Genomic DNA, 16947 nt, shown 5'->3' with positions numbered 1-16947 from the left:
GCTGACAAACCACCTGGTCTGAATGAATCCATAAACATTAAATGCTTTCTTTTGGCACAAAGGCTGTGAAATTAATGCTATTACAGGAGTACTAATATTTCGTAATTGACGTTTTTCAAGTCTGTCTGAGGCAGATGATAAAATAAATTAAACCATCAGATTACATTTTGTATTTTAAATACACATCGAGTCTTTGTAATGATTGTAAGATGTACTGTCTCTTTCAGAAAATTAGCAAGATCCTGAGTTAGTATAATTGTTTAGATTGAATCATGGGATTACATGACACTGTTTTTAAGCTGCAGTTTGTACATTTTTTTTTTTTTAACTCTGATGAAGTTCTAGTTAAATAAAAGAATGAAAGCACTCAGTCAGTAAAAACCTGTGTTAGAGACTCTTTCCTTACTGGCTATTGTGGAATTATTTTAGCAGTTTCTCAAAGGCGTTCTTCATCTCAGGCCTCCCAGGAAGCCCATTCTAACTTCATGGGACCTCATTTTTGTTCCTGAGAAATTGACTCAGGCTGCTTTTGAGCCTGCTGCTTCAGCTTCCTTACAACATTGTATGTAGAAGACTGTTCTTTTGGCTCATACTTCTGCCAAGAGGGTTTCTGAATTTCAGGCTCTAGTGGCTGTCCCTCCTTCCTTAGTTATCCACAGGGATAGGTGTCCCTATGCACTAATTCTTTTATGCCCAAGGTAGTCAATGAGTTGTCCCTTAATCAGTCTATTCATTTGCCTTTCTTTTTTCCTTCTTCACAGTCTGCTATTGAGAAGGTTCGTCACACCTTGGACTTGCATAGACAGTTCGAACATTATTTGGATAAAACTAAAGTTATTTGCAAATCTGATCAGCTTTTTGTTTCTTTTATTCTAGGTCTTTGGGTTTAGCTGTTTCTTAGAAGACCATCTCTTCCTGGTTTTCTAAAGTCATTTCTTTTTTTTATTCTTTTCATGGTAAATTTTTTCCGCTTCAGTAAAGGCTTACTCTGCCAGAGCTGTTGCTTCCTCTGGTGCTTTTTTCAAAGGGCTGGATACCACTTCCATTCTTGAGGCTGCTACTTGGTCTTCTGTCTATACCTTCACTAAGCATTATAAATTGGATGTTATTCCCGGAGCTAGATTTAGCTTTGCCAGGGCTATCATGCATGGGTTTCTTGAGTGCTCTTCAGTGCCATCCTCCTCCTAGGTTTCCTCTTCAGCTTTTGTACTCTCCCTTATGTAAGGAATACGTGATATGGAAAGGCATAGTACAGTTGTGTAAAATCTTACCATAACAGTATATGTCCTCCTCTTTACTGTTGAAGCATTCGGCCCTTCCCTCTTGCTCCCTCTGCTTTAACCATTTTTTCTTGCTGTTGTGGCCATCAGGTATTCTCTCTCTCTTTTCTCCTCCTGGATGCACTTGCCACTCCTGGTCCCTAGGGACATTCTGTTCCTCCTGGGGCTTTTCAGTTCTGACGTGTGCGCGACATACATCACCCTTATGCCCTACACCTTGCGTGGGAAGTATACATGTGACATATGGCTCCTGCAAATACTAAAGGCCTTGGTATGCTAGCTGGGCATTTAGTTGTCCTTGGCAGGAGATCCGTTACGTATGAAATACTGCAACAGTGAAGAGAAGGGCATATACTGTTATGGTAAGATTTTACACAACTCTTCTATTTCTGTAGTGGTATTATGGCAACCATTTCCAGTGGTGCACTAGTGAAAATCAATTTCTAGTTCATGCTGGAGTTCATATATTTTGAAAAAAAAAATAGGCGGGTGCCTGCTAAATGTTTGTGAGAAGAAAGGCTCCATGCATAAGCTATTCTCTCATCAGAATATCTTTTTTTATTATGCAATATTTCACACAACTGTGTGCTCTGAATCAGTATCACACACATTATGGATTACAAGTGGCTAAGAATCGCATCATTAGAGCATGATATGTCTGCATCTGTATGGCAAGGATCTTTTTTATTTATTTGATAAGCAGGTTTGACTGATTAGGCAAGAGAACTTTTCCTTCATGGGTGACACAGAAACACTACTATAGTTAAGTGAGTAACTTTCTTACACAGTATACAAGTAAAACTTGATAGAGTCAAACTCAGGAATACAAAATTATGGTCTAAAGCAGTTCATAGCCTTAATCATTACTTCTAGGTTGCTAGAATATGGAAGTCTTCCTGTTTAATTAAAGATACATTTGGCACATTGAGACAGACAACCCAAGTTCCATTGTAGTGATGTCACAACTGTATGCGTATGTGTATTTGCCTGTTTCTAGTGAATTTACTGAGCTGGAATTTATAAATAACCTTGTTCTCAAGATGGAAACACACGCGCGCGCATATACACATACACACACACACAAAACACACACACACAAACACACACACACACACACACACACACACACACACACACACACACACACACACACACACACACACACACACACACACACACACACAAAATCTTACTAGATATTGAATGCTTATGCTCACCGAATCCAGAGAATGAAAAGATTTATGGATGACAGATTAATACTTTAAGGGTTTGATTCCCTTAGTTTCCATTTGCCTACTGCATAACAATGAGTAAGTTACTTACCAGATAGGGTATCTTGGTCACCCCTGAAGAATCTCTTCTGCCAAGTGAATTTATCTAATTAAGATGTAAATGAAATAAAAAAAATGGAGTCAAACTGAGCTTCCTTGCAGTTTAACCAGATTTTGAAATAAGACTAAGATAATTGGAAATAATTCAGCTTGCAAGAGACTGCAAGAACACTCAGTCATTCATCTTGTACTCCTGTAACTCAGTGGTATGTTTGTTTCATATTAGATCATCAAGGCTGCATTTAGCATAAGGGGAAGAAGAAATCCCATTCAGTAAAGTAACAATAACCTTTCCTGCCTCATCAGTTATCATATATGCACATTTGAAGAACAGTGGGACTTAAATAAACATTGCTGGAATGGCAATGGAATGATAAAAAATAAAAGTGCTTTAGGAGATTTGAAGTGGAATAAAGACATGTATAGTTTAAAAGGATAATATGTGAATCCGTAAACTGTTTTGTGAATATAGCAGACCTAGTTGAAACTCTGTATTACTTTTTGTTTACTGTTTTAGGCTACTTTACATGCATCCTTGAATTCTGACAGCAGACACTCTGATGACTACATCCTAGTTTCCAAAGAAGATGATGAGGTTGACCAGTTAGTCAAAGCAGGAAGTGTCACCGGTGCCTTAGAGCAGTTACAGGCATCTCGAATGGACACTGTAGCTCCCAGTCAGGGAGTACGCCGTCATCTCTCTCCAGTTTTCACTGATCCACTGATGACTGGGATTTTAGCATCTTCAAGCAATTCAGGTTCTAGTCCAGATGATGACAGCAGCAATAGCAAGGACTCTGATTTCAGTATAGTGAACCCTTTAGATATCTAAAAACCCAACTGGAAACCAGAACATTTGCACAGACTTACATCTCTAACTGATTATTCCGCTACCCATCATTAAACTGATAGTATATAAAACCAAGTAAGTACAGATACTGCCAAATATGTAGTGTGACAGTAAAGTGCAGAGAATCACACAGTTTATACTTCTGTAATGTTCATACAATTTTTAACTCTGTTGTAAAGAGATAAGTGGCCAAGTAAACATTTGTTACTACTAATATTTACATTACATGTTGACCAGTATAGACTGAGTTAATCTAGCTTCTGCCACAAGCTTCATGTTTTTTTTTTTTTTTTAACTAAAATCTGGTTTTATAAATCTGAGCCAAAAGGTTCACAATGAATCCTAGAGCTTCATTGGATGCTTAGCTGCACTTTAAGTGCCTATGTGTTAGGGTGTGGTTCTCATTTAATGTCCTCATGCAGTTAGACATGCATTTTTAGAGGGCATTCTGAGTGTACATACATGAATGCCACTTAGAATTCTAAAACTGATTAAACCGAATGATAGCTCGCTCTTTGATGGTTGATGGTGTCACCTTCCACATAGCTCCTACAATATGGTACCTTGAAAACCTGAGCACATGACCGCACAAACACTGGGTATTCCTTTTGTCCTTAAGCCAGTTACTGCATATTTCTTTGTTAATTTATGGGAACATTGCAATGCAGTGTTTGCAAACATTGGCAGTAATTCTGTGATCTAGCACAGCAGAAAACAAATCCTTGTGAGCAGGGTGACATGCTTCCTGTAGTCACTCCCCGTAAATCTATACTCCTGGTGTTTATTTAAGACTGATAGTAAAAAGAATTTATATCTTTAACATGATGGCTCACAGCTGTTGTTTACATCTTTTGTGATCTGTTCTCCTGTAGGAATTTTGCAACGTGTTGTTAAGCTGTGTTTAGATTATTGTGAGCACATTAAAGTTACTTTTCAGACACATCTGGGTATATTTTAGTATGCAGGGGGCCTCTCTTAACCCTAGCTTCTAATTGGTTGAGGTTTAACATAAGTTGTTGCAGTAAAAACATATCTGTTGAATTGAGTATAATGAGTTATTCTTATCTGTTTAATTCAGTATGATGGGTTATTTTTACTTGTTTAAGAAATGTATACTTTTGACATGCACATTCATGGTGCCAATAGACAAGGAAAGCTGATCATTGACGTGCCTCAACATCTTGTGACACATTGCATCAGGGAGAAGTTAATTTACTATTGTCTTGAAATGGCAAAGGACCACCATATTATTTGCAGTTCTTTGTGAGCCGCTCAGTTTCTAAAAGTACTGGTGCAGACAGACCTTGTAGACTAAACAATCTGGTTTTGATGTCTTCCAGTAAAATTTGTGAAACAAAGAACTCGAGTCCAGGTCCAGTGTTTTTGTGTTGTGTGATCTAACTTTTAATTGAAGTATTTGTGTCCATTCTTTTGTAGCAGGAGGCACTTTTCATGTAGGCAAACCTGCCTTTGCTTACAGGTGTCACTGCTGCTGCTGAACCTGACTGTATTTTCACTGGAATGCATGTGAGATCATTCTGAATATCCCTAATTAGGACATGGTAGTATGTCTGCATTGTTTATCTTTACTCATATTCATAGGTTGGTACTAGGCTATCGGCTCTACGACCTATACAAGCCTAGCCATAACAATTCCCTGGTTATTTCTTCCCACAGTATTTACTTCCCTGGACCCCTGTCTAGCAGGGCAACTGACGTGATCCCTGGGGTGAATTTCCCATCTCCCATCCAGTCATCAAGGTTCCTTTTGAAGAGGGCCAAAGAGGAACTCTGCTTGACACATATGGTCAGTCTATTCCAGAGTCTGGGGAGTCTCTGGGTCAGGAACCTATACCTCCAGCATGTATTGCTCATTGTGATGGCAAAGTTTAGATGCCTGGAGCGTGTGTCTCTGAGGGATGGGATTTCTTTAAGTGTAGCATGTCCAACAGGTCTGGGTTTGACATGGCCTTGTATGTTAAGCAGAGATCACCTCTGAGTAGACGATATGCGACAGAGTACAGGTGGAGTTTTTTCAGACTGTAAGCATAGGGCATCTGCTTCATGCCTGTGATTCTTTTATTGAGGTATTTCTGCAGCCTTTCCAGTTGCAGATGTCATGATTATAATATACTGAAATTTATCTTTACTCATGACTGTAATATACTGAAGTCTAACTGTAAGTGGGATGTATTCACTTGCAAGGATTTTCACAGGTGCCTTTTGGTTAACTTTTCCATTCTTTTAAAGCTCTTTAACCAGCAAGGCCTAAGTGCCACTAGTCTGAGTCATAATCTCTTAAACCAATTTAGTTAAGGGCACGGCTGTGGCATGAAGAATTTATTTTCTTTTGTAATGGTCACTTCTTAACTAAATATGCTGCTTGCAATGTTGAACTTTTTTTTAATAAAAAGAGACTTTTTTATCAGATGCAGCTGAGGAAACTAAAAATGCATAAAAGTAAATGAGGAGCCTAATGCCATCTGTTTCCGAATGTTGTTTCAAACTTAAAAAGTATACAGTGCTAGCAGTGGTATTCCTATCAGCATGTAGGATCATTTCAGCTAATACATATCTAGCAGCATAAAAAGCAACACTCTATGTCCATATGCTAATAAGCCATCTGGATGAAAGGGCTCCACCACATTCCTCTTACATTTCACATCTTCTGGTACTGAGAGGCTCCTAGTTAATATTCCATGTCTGAAGGTCACTGATGCTGCAGGGTTTGTGGAAATCCTTTTAGCAAAGCAGCTTTCCAAAAATTAGATTAAAGCAAATCCCATTATATTAATCCACTGCTGTTTTCCTGTGTCTCTGCATCTTAACTGAGCTTGTCTTGCTGCTGATGACTGATTATGCTGCAGATTATTTTTCATGCATGGTTACAGATGAGAAAAAAATGACGAGGTTTATTTTGCCTTATGTTGTATTCATGCTGTAGGTTTGATTTGCAGTGTTTGGCCTGCTAGGTCTGACTACCTTTATAATAATTTCATAGCCTTTATTGGTAGTAACTTGAATGGTTAATTAGGCTGATATGATAAAAGGCTCACTGTACTAACACCTACAGATCTACTATTTAGTTTTACTGCATGCAATATCAACTCTTCCTTATTTCAGAAAATAACAGCCTTCATTTGGCAAGGGATGTGTTTTGGTACTGTATTGAGATTTCCATGTCCATAAATATTAAAAATTGTATACTGCTTAATAAAAATCAAATGATTTAAAATACAGGTTTGCTTCTTTCATTGTTTTCCACTAAACACAGTGTTTCTTTGTGCCAAGTTTAAAAAAAATACTGCAGCATTTTTTGAGGAGGTGCGACAGTGTAACTCTCTATTTAAAAGGATATTTTGAATGTCTTGCCTTCAGCATTACTACCAGAAGCTACTATGTACGTCACTTTTAGTGCCTCTGCACATATTCCTTAGCACTTAATAACAGTTTGATAGTATACTCTCAACTATGCTGTGTGCATGCATTCTGTACCAGACCTAACAATGGAAAACTAATATTGAAAAGAGGGATAATGTGCAGCCTCTTATAAATGTATATCCTTCAGGATACAGGTAGTAAAAGCATAAAGGTGTTATTTTAAAACATCCTTAGGTTATGTCATCTCCATCTGTCTGACTCTCTGCTTATCTATCCATCCGTGTGTCTATTTGCTCACCTATATCCAGCCATCCTTTGTTCACTGGATTAGTCCCACTAGTAACCTCTTCTGAAGGGAGATATGAGGTGGTATTTATAGTAACTAGTACTTCCAGTAATAGGGGCTGTCCCTTAAATCCCCACTGTGTCTTTGTACAGTGTAGTAAAGCTGCAGTTAAGCAGGCAGCAGCCTTCCTTACAAACAAGGCTACAGAAAGGAAACAGCCATTTAAATGAAATGAAAGCTGTATATGCAGACTTTATCATAATTACTAGAAATGTACCGTAGCTTTGGGGGGGGTTGCATGGTAAACTTTATGTATCCCTGAGGCTAGCCATTATGAAGGAAGGTAAAGCATAATGAGCTGGCACTAGCATATATTGGTCAGTGAGAGCTGCTGCTGCCATTTAGTGATTTTCCATCCGTTTTCAGAAATGTCCAGAGTAATGTCATTCTAAACTATTTCAGTATGACCTTTCTATTGGTAACTGGCCCATCTCTAAACTGCAAATACAATGTTTATAGCAAGTGAGCATTGTAACTTGTAAAACATAAAACAAACACACACACACACACACGCACGCACACACAATAAGGTTACGCAATGAGCAGAATTATGGTTTACTGTGTTGGTTAGGTCATAACATTTAGTTTTGCATTTTTTTCCTGCAACTGTTTTCTTCCTTGTGAAGGTTATTACTGGTTTTGTGATATCAAACATACTGAAATAGGTTATGCAAAGTTCTACTAAAATAGAGTGCCGTAACTTTCCCTTTTCAGTTCTTCTTGTCACTAAGGAACAATTGGTGACTCAGCTGTATTTCAAAACAATTTCTCCATCAACAGTTGTGGGTATCTTTGTTTACCTACTTTAAATGAAAATCGAAGGCAAACACCAGTCCTGTGATCTCCTACCATAAAGATGCATCTTCCGTATCCCCTTCAAAATTGGTAAGTGTGCATAGCAGTAGAGGAGAAGCACATTGTTTTTTTAAACAATAGGACAGACACATCTTAATTCTGACAGATTTGAGTTGAAGGGAACTGCTGACCCTAAGTCTGCTTACCATCTAATAATTCTACTTACAGGTTCAGTTTGGGGCCCACACCGCTCAACCTTGTAGAGCAAGAAGTCTGGACAAAGCCATAAATAGAAGTGGGACAAAGGTCCAAAAATAGGGACACTTTTTAAATATTGCTCTTGCAAGAGCAGAAAGTTGATAGGATAACAGGTTTTGCAGTAGCATAAATTTTCTGAATGGTATGAAATCTGAAACTCAAATGTCTGTCATTATTTTCTCATTTCATTCTTTAATGATTTGCCAGAAAACCACAATTTTCTGAAAAACGAACCAAAAATAGGCAAAAATCTGGACATTCTGCTAAAATCTGTACAATTGAGAGGTATGTATGGGGCCTCATATTGAGACTCCCGAGTTAGGCAAGAATTTGTTCAGCAAGTTTTTAAGCTCAAAAAACTTAAGGCTTTATCTCAGTATGTCAGAGAAACACTTTGAGATACTCAGAAATAAGCTAGAGAGAGAATCCTAGGGATTCATTAATACTATGTCCATATAGGTTCACCGGTAGGTACTAGGCTATCGGCCCAAGGGCCTAAGTAATTCTAGCCAACAAGGTTTCCTGGCTTACGCCACCCAAGAAAGTTATTTTCCTGTGCTCCTGCCGAAAAGAGCCACAGAAGTGATTCCCGGGGTGTGTTCCCTATTTCCCATCCACTTATCAAGATTTTTCTTGAAGAGTGCTAATGAGGAACTTTGCTTGACATAGATGGGTAGCTTGTTCCAGAGTATAGGAAGTCTCTGGGACAGGAATCTATCCCTCCAGCATGTCCTGTTTATTGTGGTGACAAGGTTTAGGTCCCTAGCGCATGTAGCTCTGAGGGATTGGGATTTCTTTAGGCATAGCATGTCCAGCAGCTCTGGGTTTAACATAGCTTTATATGTTAGGCAGAGATCACCTCTGAGTAGGCGATATGCTACGGAGTAAAGCTGGAGTTTTTTGAGACAGTCAGTGTAGGACATCTGTTTGAGGCCAGTAATCCTCTTTGTGAGGTACTTCTGTGGCCTTTCCAGCTGCTGCAGATGTCTTGTGAGGTACATTCCAAAAGGGGCATTGTACTCTATAATGGGTCTAATGAGTGTCGAGTAGAGGGGAACAATGACCTCTTTTGTTCCTAGATGAGAACCCTTTTGTGATGAGGTGTGCCATGTAGAAGAATTTCCTGACTACTGTGGCGATGTGATTATCAAAGGAGAGACTACTGTCAACCTAGGTTCCCAGTTCTCTTATCGCACATTCGACATTTAGTAGACTGCCACCTATGTGGTAGTTCATGGGTACAGAGTTTTTACCAAAGGGGATGACAATGCACTTTTTAGCATTGAGTTTGAGACCATGGCTCTGACACCAGGCATCTGTCTCAGTGAGGCTCTTCTGTAGGATGTCCATATCATTTGGGGACTCAACTGCGGCGCCTAGTTTGCAGTCATCTGCGAACTTCATTAGCCAAAAGCTTTCTGTGTTAGCCTGTACTTCAGAGAAGTAGATACCAAACATGAGAGGTCCCAGGACTGAACCCTGTGGTAGTCCACTTGTCACTGGTTTGTAGTCAGATTTGGAGTCTGCAACGTTTACAGTCTGGGTTCTCTCAGTGAGCCAATTGGCAACCCATCTTGTGATGTAGGGATTTATACCTAGTTTAGTGAGTTTAGCTATAATTCCAGAATGGGGGATGGTGTCAAAAGCCTTGGCAAGGTCAAGATAAGCTGTGTGAACCACCTTACCCTCATCTACAGCTTTGGTGACTGCCTCAAAGAAGTCAATCAGGTTCAGGAGGCATGATCTGCCTTTCACAAACCCGAACTTGGTGGGGTCCGGAGTTTGCAGGTTACCAGTGTCTTTGAGAGTTCCACGATGATACGTTCCATGGCCTTACAGACCAGGCTCATCAGGCTAATAGGGCAATAGTTCCCGGGATCAGTGGTGGCTCCCCTTTGTGGAGTGGGATAACTGTTGCTGTGTGCCATTTACTGGGCACAAAGCCTTATGTGAGACTATTATTGAACATGGTGCTTAGGTGGGGAGCCAGTTCATTCTAAAGTTTGTGTAAAACACAGCCTGGGATGTTGTCCAGTTCCATGGATGCTGTGTTTTTGGCTTTAGAGAGTGCAGCTTTTACCTACATAGTTGTGATTACAGGGACTCTGCATTCTTCCTGTATAGTTATGGGCCCTTTAGGAGGTGAGGGGGGGGGGTAAAGTTAGCACTGAACCTATCTGTCGGGACGTTGACAATATCAGTTGGTTCTGTAATTTTCATGCCGTTGCGCTGTAACTCAGAGCAGGTCTGGGTGTTGCCATTGAGATTCTTGACATAGCTATAGAATGCTTTGTGGTTGTCCCTAGAATCAGTGGTGATTTTGTTTTTGTAGCTAGCTTTGGAGGATCTTATAAGGGATCTCAGCTTCTTACTGAGGCTGACCAGGGAACTCCTCCACTCATGGGATTTTACTCTCGTTTTCAACAGTTTCTTCCTTCTGTTGTAGAGTTTGTTTATGGCAGAGGACCACCAGATTGGCTTCCTTTTTTTGGAGGATAGCTTCTTGGTTCTGTTTGGGATAGCACGATCTATGCACTTGTGTAAGTGCTGATAGAGTGCATCTGTGTAAGATTCAGCAGTCGTAACTGTATTGTCCATGTGCATGGGTGTCATGAAGTTCGCCACTTCTGTCTTAAGAAGCATGACGTTGGCTTTGGAGAAATCTTTTACCATGATTTCCTTAATGGGGGGTGGGGGCCGGGATGTGGATATTTAGGGTGATTAGCTTATGGTCGGATCTGACCAACGAGGAGTTGACTTCAGGTGTGGAACACTGGTCACGCATGTTGGTAATGACTAGGTCTAGGATATTGTTGCCCCTGGTGGGGGTGGGGATAAGTTGATCCAGGGCATTGGAATTTATGAATTCCAGAAAGTGTTGCGCAAAGGAGTTGGTTCATGAGTAGTTTTCCCAGTTAATGGTGAGGTAGTTGAAATCGCCCATTATTAGGGTGGTGGAACCCTTATATTTTCCAGTATATCAAGAAAAGAGGAGTGGAAATCCTGGGGCATGGTGGGGGATCTGTAGTAAGCTGCAGTTTGGATTGCAGTTTTGCTCAGAGTTAGTTGCACTTGGATAACCTCAGATGCATTATGCTGAGCAACTAGCCTGGAGGTGTGAGTCCACCTTTGTTGTTCCGGTCCAGGTTAGTGGCCGAAAAGTGTGGCATGAGTTATAGCCTGGTAATGCAGGGGTGCTCTCTGGATACTTGAACCAGGTCTCAGTCACTGCACAGATATCAATGTCCTCCATTTTAAGGAGTACCTCGAGAGAGTGCATTTTGAGATTTAGACTTCTAGCATTGAGAAGCATTACCCTCAGTTTTTGCTTGCCTGTTCCTGTTACGGTGGTGAATTTGTCATTTGAACCTTGCATAAAAAAGGCACTATAGGGGCAGCAAGAGCCTTAGCCAGTATCCAGAATCCCAGGGGTGACAGGTTTAGGCCATCTCTGGCAAAGCATCGTGGTCTGTTGACCATGTCATCCCAGGCAGACAGATACTGGATCCTCTTAGAATGACACCAGAAGCAAAGCCAGTTGTTGAAGTCAATCATTTTGTCCTTGTACTGTGGTATCATTCAGGGTGATGGCAGGATGCTACTCAGGGCTAGGGTCATACCTGCCTGGACTACAAGATCAGAGAGCTCTTCCATGTCTCTTTTCATGTAGTCCAGGGAGGTACGTCTCAGGTCATTCACACCAACATGGACAATGACAGAGTCATATTTGTACTTGTTGTGAAGTGACCTAAGTGCATGGGTTATGTGGCAGATCCTGGCACCCGACAGGCAGCTGACAGTAACCTTCTCCTTGTTTAGCCTGGTAAGTGGGACATCAGTGTGCCTGACTATAGAGTCACCTATGACAAGTGTGTTGGGTACGTTGCTTTGCCTTATGGGCTGTGGTTTATTGGCATACTGAGATTGTGGGCTATGTGTCATTTGGGTTGTACAGGTTGCTTGCTTTTCTGCTTGGAGGTGTCTTTTGCTTGAGCAGATTATTATTGAGAGCCTCCACGAATGTTTGTATGTTTCTATGTGTGGATTTTGGTGGTGTAGGTTTAGTGGGACTATCTAATGAGTGTGGTGTGGTGCAAGTGTTTACCTTCTCCTCTTGACTGTCAAGTTCAGTCTTGGTTGGAGACAGCTTTACCTCCAGTTTGGCTAGATAAGTGCATCTCTCACAGGTTGTGGTGTTGGGTGGTAGGAGGAGAAGGTTATCTGTGTACATGAGGCAATTGGTACATTGCCCCAAGATTCCTGGATTCATCTGTTAGGCAGGAGAGAACACTGGGAGCTGACCCTTGGACATGCCTGAATAAAAAACTACTTTCCTCTAGACAAGTGAGGAAAGTGAGTATAAGAGCTGTTTTTCTCTAGGCGAGTGAGGAAAGTAAGTACAAGGACTGTTTTCTTCTGTGTAAAGAGGAAGGTTGAGTGCTGTAGTAATTTGTAGCTTATTTAGTGCTAACAACAAGTTTTGAACAAGAATAAGCAAATTCAAGTGCTAAAACTAAGAATCTGTACCTGGATCTTGTGGTAGATAGTCTACCTAGTGCTTATCACTCCCACTGATAAGCTAGAATGCTTCCCTCCAACACAGAAAGGCTTGAGGGGCTCAGAAGCTTACAAACAGTCCTGGATACAGCAAATCTGTATCTAGACTAGACTAGTTAAAGGAAAGGTGGGAAACAAGTGCAAACTCAGGCTTTCAAACCAGAAAGTTGAAAGAGATGGGAAAACTGCCAAACGGCCAATAAAGTACAATTTCTGGGCCAGAAACCACTCTTGTGGTAGATAGGCTGCCTAGTGCTTACCACTCCCACTGATAAGTTAGCAGGCTTCCCTCCAACACAGAAAGGCTTGAGGGGCTCAGAAGCTTACAAACAGTCTTGGATATAGCAAATCTGTATCTGTACTAGACTAGTTACAGGAAATATGGGAAACAAGCGCAAACATGGGATTTTAAACCAGTAAGTTGAAAGAGATGGAAAAACTACCAAATGGCCAATAGCTACAATTTTGGACCAGAAGCCACTCTTGTGGTAGATAGGCTACTTAGTGCTTACCACTCTCACTGATAAGCTAGAAGGCTTCCCTCCAACACATAAAGGCTTGGGGGCTCAGAAGCTTACAAGCAGTCGTGGATACGGCAAGTCTGTGTATGGACTAGACTTGTTACAGGAAAGGTAGGAAACAAGTGTAAATGCAGGCTTTTAAACCAGAAAGCTGAAAGAGATGGAGAAACTACCAAATGGCCAATAAACTACAATTTCTGGGCCAGAAACCACTCTTGTGGTAGATGGGCTCCCTAGTGCTTACCACTCCCACTGATAAGCTAGAAGGCTTCCCTCCAACACAGAAAGGCTTGGGGGGGCTCAGAAGCTTACAAACAGTCCTGGATACAACAAATCTGTATCTGGACTAGACTAGTTACAGGAAAGGTGGGAAATAAGCGCAAATGCAGGCTTTTAAACTAGAAAGTTTAAAGAGATGGAAAAACTGCCCAAACAGCCAACAAACTACAATTTTTGGGACATAAACCACACTTGTGGTAGCTAGCCTACCTAGTGCTTACCACTGCCACTGATTAGCTAGAAGGCTTCCCTCCAACACAGAAAGGCTTTGGGGGCTCAGAAGCTTACACACAGTCCTGGTTACAGCAAATCTGTATCTGGACTAGACTAGTTACATGAAAGGCAGGAAACAAGTTTAGAATTTTTTTTTCTCACATTGAAACTATTTTGATCAGTAGTGTTTACACAACAAACAGCATTGCTAATCACATTCAAGAAGCGAAGGCACACAACATAAGCAGCAACCTCAGATCTAGCCCACAGCACAAAGGGGGTTGTACACAATAAACTAGAGATTCCATAACAAGTGGCTTTTACTGGAAAAGCTCACTCAGACTCCTTCCATAGGTTGTTGTGAGAGAAAGGTTAGTTTATTTTGCTCGTCCATGAAACTGGAGACTTATTTTTTAATTAAAAAAAGTTAAGGGTGTTATTCTTTAAGAAGACCACCCTTTGCATCCAGTGGTGCAACACCTGTCACGTCTGTGTGACTTATGTCTTCGTCTTCCACTTGCATGGAGTTTGAATGCCTGGAGACATTTGAAATGCAGACCACGAACGGACAAGTGAGAGGGGTGTGTGTGTGCGTGTGTGTGTGTGTGTGTGTGTGTGTGTGTGTGTGTGTGTTTAAGTGGTAGGTAGATAGGTGTGTGTGTCTATTAAGAAGTAGGTAGATAGGTGTGTATGTGTAAGAAGTAGGTAGGTAGGGATATGTGTGTTTGTAAAAAACGGGAAGGAGGTGTCTCGGCTCATATTTTAGTCTGTTCCACTCAAAATTTTTGTTTTTGGGGGTTTATTGTGACAAAACTGTGAGGACAGGCATTTGAGTTTCAGACTTCATATCCTTCAGAAAATTCACGATAACACAATACAATTTATTCTAGCAACTTTATAAGTTTGTGAGAGCAATATTTAAAACATAACAGTGTAAGAAACTTCTCTGTGTGGAAGATTTTCAGTCCATATATTTCTAGTTAATCACTGTATATTAATCAGATCAGACAATAGTAGTAGAAGTAGTAAACGTAAACTCGTCAAGTCAAAAAGTAATAATAGAAAATATATAATTCTACAGCATTACTAAGTATTCAAAAGTAATCCAAGCAAGGCAGGCAGTCTGTTTCCAGTCGAAAATCCTTTATTAAGTACACAGACAAGCGATCCAAGTAAAACAAAAATAGAGTCATAATTTCCTCACAAGCTTTCTAAATATATATATACTTTTTATCAGGCATGGGAGTGGTTTATTGTGCTGTAAAACAAAGTGTTATTGGTACACGTTAAATTCACATCCCTTCCCCCATCAGTCTGACATTCGAGCTGGTCCTGCCCTACCTAGTAGCTGTCATAATAATATATAGCCCTAATGTACTTTAATGGTACATCTTATTTAACCAAATTATTAAGTAGATTATTAAGTCTGTGATTTTATACAAGGCAATATACTACATGGCTGGAAATATATCAACCTTAGTTCATTTTGCGATCAAAAATTATATATAAATATATACATATACATTTTGCATGTAAAAATCAGTTTCTATTTTCATAACCTATTGTTAACAAAGATCGCTTTCGTCCTTCTAGACTTCTTCAGGTATGTGTACAAGAACCCTAAAAACCTATATAATTGTATAATTAGTTAGTATTGTTATTGCCATCATTTTGAATAAATTGGAAAAAAGAGAACCAAAAAAAAATAAAAATAAAAAAAAAAATTTATGTATGATGATGGAAACAAAATATACACTTAAATTTCAAATGATTTAAAATGGTATTTAAAACCAGTTTGTAGAAAAAAATAAAATACAATTAGTCATGTAAACAATGTGGCAATTTTCTAAGTTCCAGTGCACTTTTAATTGAGCAGTAGTATTTTAGTCCAGGCTTTCTAAAAGAGTTCAGCTTTTAATTGCCACATGAGTTCATGTTTCTCCAGAATATTCGGGACGTCTCCTTCAAGATCACCCATGTCTATGCGATCCAGGATCTGGAACTTAAAACCTGTGTGTCTTTTATGAAGAGAAAGGTGTTTGGCTAGTGCATTATTTTTACATCCAGAGCGGATTTCTGACAGATGACATGAAATCCTTCACTTGAGTTTATTTACAGTCTTGCCCACATAGAATGCATCACATTCATTGCACTGTGCCATGTAAATTACTTTTTTAGTGTTACAGTCACCCCCTGCACTGGTTTTAATGATCTTCTTATCAAAGGGGGGCTGCAGGAGACAGCTGAATGGGTGGGGTCAATGGGAAGGGGTGTGACCAACTAGAAAGGGGAGGAGCTATGCTCAAAACCACAAAAACTAACTAAATACACTGCCCTGGATGCCAAACCGTCATTATGAGAGTCCAATCAAGACAAAATGAAGTGCAGAAGAATAAAAATATTTCAATGTATTGGCTGCATGACAGCTTACTTAATATCTGGATGGAAACAAAAAGGTTGTGAGGCATGAAAAAATAAATTACTTTTAAATGCATTAAGGGAATGCCAGTCAAAATCAAGTATAAGAAAAACAAGCAGCACTCAACTCAAACCACTTCTTGCTCTGCAGTTCTAATTATAATTTATATTCACCTTTATTAAAGTACCAAGTAACGTGCTGAAAGTAGAAATCTCTGATGCCCCCACTTGTAAAAATGTTTCTTATCCTAAAAAGACCTGCTGCCTGACAACTATCTACTTGTTTCATGGGGAAAACATGATCAAAGTAAAAAATGAAAAGCAAACAAGAAATAAGCTCAAGATACATTGCTTAAAAGGATTACTGTACAGGTTATGGACCACACGATTGGCATTCTGTTTAGTTTACGAGTAAAGCCTGCAGAAATGACTGGAAGTCTCCAAGTGTAATGAGCTTCTTAAAATAATGTAATCCTGTCCTTTATTACAAATACTGTCATATGCATTTCAATACCCAAGGCTTATACATTATCTGGTTAAGTATTCTCTACATGACAACAGAAAGGCTTTCAATGTTGGCAATTCTTTAACAGTATGCTTATTAAAGCTTACTTGCATCTTACGATCTCAGCCAGGCTTACCTGATGGTCATTAAAGAATTGCTACTTAAACAGAGCAACAGGCACTTTGAGTAATAAGCATAAATCAGCAGTACAAA

At 39.8% G+C, this 16947-nt stretch overlaps 1 protein-coding gene across 1 annotated transcript in view; it reads left to right on the top strand.

The window, feature by feature from the left end:
* TBC1D5 (TBC1 domain family member 5) overlaps positions 1-5156 on the top strand; it is a 1986766-nt gene extending 1981610 nt beyond the window's left edge. The window contains exon 19 of the mRNA XM_044066237.1: positions 3129-5156. Within this exon, the coding sequence (XP_043922172.1) occupies positions 3129-3443 (315 nt within the window). The 3' untranslated portion in view covers positions 3444-5156. The remainder of the gene's footprint in view (positions 1-3128) is intronic.
* Positions 5157-16947: the final 11791 nt, after the last annotated feature.

Source organism: Protopterus annectens, chromosome 3.part1, assembly GCF_019279795.1.
Source record: "Protopterus annectens isolate FY-2018-M chromosome 3.part1, PAN1.0, whole genome shotgun sequence".
Classification (NCBI taxonomy): Eukaryota; Metazoa; Chordata; order Ceratodontiformes; family Protopteridae; genus Protopterus; species Protopterus annectens.
The sequence above is the reverse complement of the archived record's forward strand: the minus strand, read 5'-3'. Positions and strand labels throughout refer to the sequence as shown.